Raw genomic sequence first — 3,542 nt, 5'->3', positions numbered from 1 at the left:
TTGTCCTGACAGGAGGAAGAGGTTACATTAAAAATACCTCTTTTGTATCACGATTTTCTGTCATCATTGCGATATTTATAAAAGTTAAAAAAAAAAATAAAAAAAAAAAAAAAACAGGCTAATTTAGAATAATAGGCCTACTCTAATACACAAGCTTTTGTATTTTTCATCGTTATGATATATCGCCATTATATTTAAGAAGGAAAAAAAACAGTTGCTCAGTAGTCTACAAAACCTTCTACAATGACCCAGAAAAATGGAAAAACCTACATACTCTAAACTGCTCAGTAAATAAAAGTTGACCTTTTCTTTCTCTCAGTATTAGGATGCAGCGCAGTGCCCTCAGAGATTTTATGTGTTATACTGACATCCAGTGGTACTGCAACAATGGACGTTGTTTACTGCCAATATTAGGCTCGACAAACAGGAATACCTTTTTAATCTATGCTTGACTTTTGCCTCTATCTTCGTGTCATTATCTAGAACACAAATTCAGTTTATCTGAATCACTGGCGTTTGAAAAACAAATAGCGGAATAACATAAAACAAAAGAAAAACTCGAACAGCGACATTTCTGCCACACTCAACATGGCAGACAACTACTGCCAGATCTCAAAGGGTTTCGGTATCAACGAGACGTAGTGACGCTCATGGGCAAAAGAAACCAAAACTGGCTGAATGATTGTAAACTTGAGCGATGGAAGAAGCAACAGATATGATTTCCCGTTCTGATTTTAATATTACTTGACGCTGAATGCATGAGCGGTGCTCGTGCAGTTAGAGGATGTCGCGCGTTACAGCCGATCTGAATTTTCAAACACTTCTCGAGGTAGGTTTACTGTCAACACTAGCGAGGCAGCTATGGTTTACCATATTGTAATGGTTAGTGAGCTAACAGGCTAATTACCGGTGGTGCATCAAGATCAGAACTAAGCCAGATGATATACTGAACTAGATATGTCAATATGAGCAGCTGTCCTGCCAGATATCGTGATAAACCCCTTTAGGGATTTCCTTTCAGGATCTCCTGTCATGTTGTTTACTTTGCGTTTGACAGTGGTGATTAAATACCAGATTACCACTTTTGTTGTTTAAACAATGGCTGTCGTAACTATGGTATTGGTTACCATAGTAATTTTTATTAGTGAAATTTGTCTTGTTGACGATGTGGTGCATCAGGATCCTCTTGTTTACTGATCACTATCTTGACATTTTCCCAATAGTGTCATTACTGCTACCCAGAGGATGTTCTTGATGACGTCAAAGATGTGTCTGCAGATTTCCCAAACCTGCAGCTATACGTGGACTATTATCGTAAGTTGATATTTTAAAGCACAGTGGTCTAACAACAGATCTTTGTCAACATGTAGCAGAGGTATTATAGTTAGAGTTAGTTCAGCCAAAAATGAAAATTCTGTCATCATTGTACTCACCCTCATGTCGTTCCACACTCATAAGACTTTCGTTCATCTTCGGAACGAATTAAGTTGAACAAATGAAGATATTTTTAATGAAATCTGAGAGATTTCTGTTCCGACAGTTCACGCAACTACCATTGGTGCTTCAAAAGGTTCATAAAAAGATGAACATGTTATATGATGAACAGATTTAATTCAAGCTTTTATTTCCATGTAAGCATTCATCAACGCACACATAAGTTATGGTAAAGGGGAGATCAAGCATGTTTGAACCAGTGAGGTTCATTCTCGTGTGATATGCAGCACGTTTGAGCTTCCACAAGAACCAATGTGGTTTGTTCTCATGCATTAAAGGTCCTGTGTTTTTCGTGGTTTTTTGAAGCTTTGATTGTGTTTATAGTGTGCAATATAACATGTGTTCATGTTTCACGTGTAAAAAAACACAGTATTTTTCACATAATTTACTTATCTGTATACCGCTGTTTCCACTGTCATAAAAACAGGCTGATGACTTCCTTGTTCTATGAAGTCCCTCCTTCAGAAATACGTAACGAGTTCTGATTGTGCCAGCGGTTCCTGTGTTGTGATTCGACAGCAGCTTATCGAACCTTGCCAGGAAAGGTCACGCCTCTTACCATAACGTGGAGATGCACGCGCTCAGTGTTATTGTAAACATGTCTTTAATTTTACCGTATCAATTTGAGCCGGAATCAGACCCGGTGATTGGACTGCGGGATGAAAATAACAGCGTTTCGACGACATGGCGACAAACACACTCTACAAACGCAACTCTTGTGTATTCCAGTGGGCGGAGGTTAGTCAAAAAACTGTTTTAGTGACGTCATTAAAGAAGGAAGTAGAGGGATGTAGTCCAAACTGACCGTTCGATGTAGGCAACTTCTGTTAAATAAAATATCTCGCTTGGCATTGAAGTTTGAGCTTTAAAATTTTACAGATTTTATTTATACTCTAACAACAACATTACACACTAACTAAAGTTTGAAACATGGGATCATGAAGAACGGGACCTTTAAAGCATGTACAATTGTGCTTCTGTTATATATATATATAAAACAAATTCAAGTAAAAAGCAGTACTTAATTGGATTAGTATGGCTGTCGTTTCTTTATTCTGCTGAACACAAAGAAGATATTTTGAAGAATATGGGTTACCAAACAGTTTCTGGTCCCTTTGACTTCCATAGTTTTTTGTTTGTTTGTTTGTTTGGTTGGTTGGTTGTTTGTTGTTTTTGTTTTTCATACTATGTAAGTCAGTGGGGCCCATCAACTGTTTGGTTAGCCATATTCTTCAAAATATCTTCTTTTGTGTTCAGCAGAAGAAAGAAATTCATGCAGGTTTGGAACATCTAGAGGGTGAGCTGATGACTGATGAAATGATGACAGAATTTTCATTTTTGGGTGAACTATCCCTTTAAGGTCTCTGCCTATACAGAATTTGACTAATGAAAGTAAATGTTCAATGAGAAATATTCACTGGACAGATTGTTTCTATCTTCTCCTATATAATCTGAAAACTATTTTAAAGGATTAGTTCACTTCAGAATTAAAATTTCCTGATAATTTACTCACCTCCATGTCATCCAAGATGTTCATGTCTTTCTTTCTTCAGTCGAAAAGAAATGAAGGTTTTTGAGGAAACATTCCAGGATTTTTCTCCATATAGTGGACTTCAGTGGGGTTCAACAGGTTGAAGGTCCAAATTGCAGTTTCAGTGCAGCTTTAAAGGGCTCTACACGATCCCAGACGAGAAATAAGGGTCTTATCTGTTTGGTCTTTTTTTTTTAATTATATACTTTTTAACCACAAATGCTCGTCTTGCATTGATCTGCGATGCGCCACACATTATTTTGAAAGGTCATGCGTGATGTAGGCGGAAGTACCATGGTAGGGCTAATTTTGTCCTCCAACTTCAAAATCATCCGATACCGTCGTTTTACCTTTTTTTTTGTAAAGGCTGTTTGGCTTAATCTTTGCATGTTCGCTTTGTACACACTGGATCAGTATTTCCGTCTACGTCATGCATGCGGATCGCAGAGCTAGTGCAAGATGAGCATTTGTGGTAGATAGGACCCTTATTTCTCGTCTGGGATCGTGTAGAGCCCTT

At 37.7% G+C, this 3,542-nt stretch overlaps 1 protein-coding gene across 1 annotated transcript in view; it reads left to right on the top strand.

Annotated features, from left to right (window-relative positions):
• Positions 1–351: 351 nt before the first annotated feature.
• Positions 352–3,542, top strand: part of si:dkey-181m9.8 — a 15,200-nt gene continuing 12,009 nt past the window's right edge. Inside the window, exons 1-2 of the mRNA XM_048164261.1 lie at positions 352–829; positions 1,224–1,314. Coding sequence (XP_048020218.1) covers positions 785–829; positions 1,224–1,314 — 136 coding nt within the window. The 5' untranslated portion in view covers positions 352–784. The remainder of the gene's footprint in view (positions 830–1,223; positions 1,315–3,542) is intronic.

The sequence above is a fragment of the Megalobrama amblycephala genome, linkage group LG17, assembly GCF_018812025.1.
Source record: "Megalobrama amblycephala isolate DHTTF-2021 linkage group LG17, ASM1881202v1, whole genome shotgun sequence".
NCBI classification, from domain to species: domain Eukaryota; kingdom Metazoa; phylum Chordata; class Actinopteri; order Cypriniformes; family Xenocyprididae; genus Megalobrama; species Megalobrama amblycephala.
Note: the sequence above shows the minus strand (reverse complement) of the source record. Positions and strands in the feature narration are given on the sequence as shown.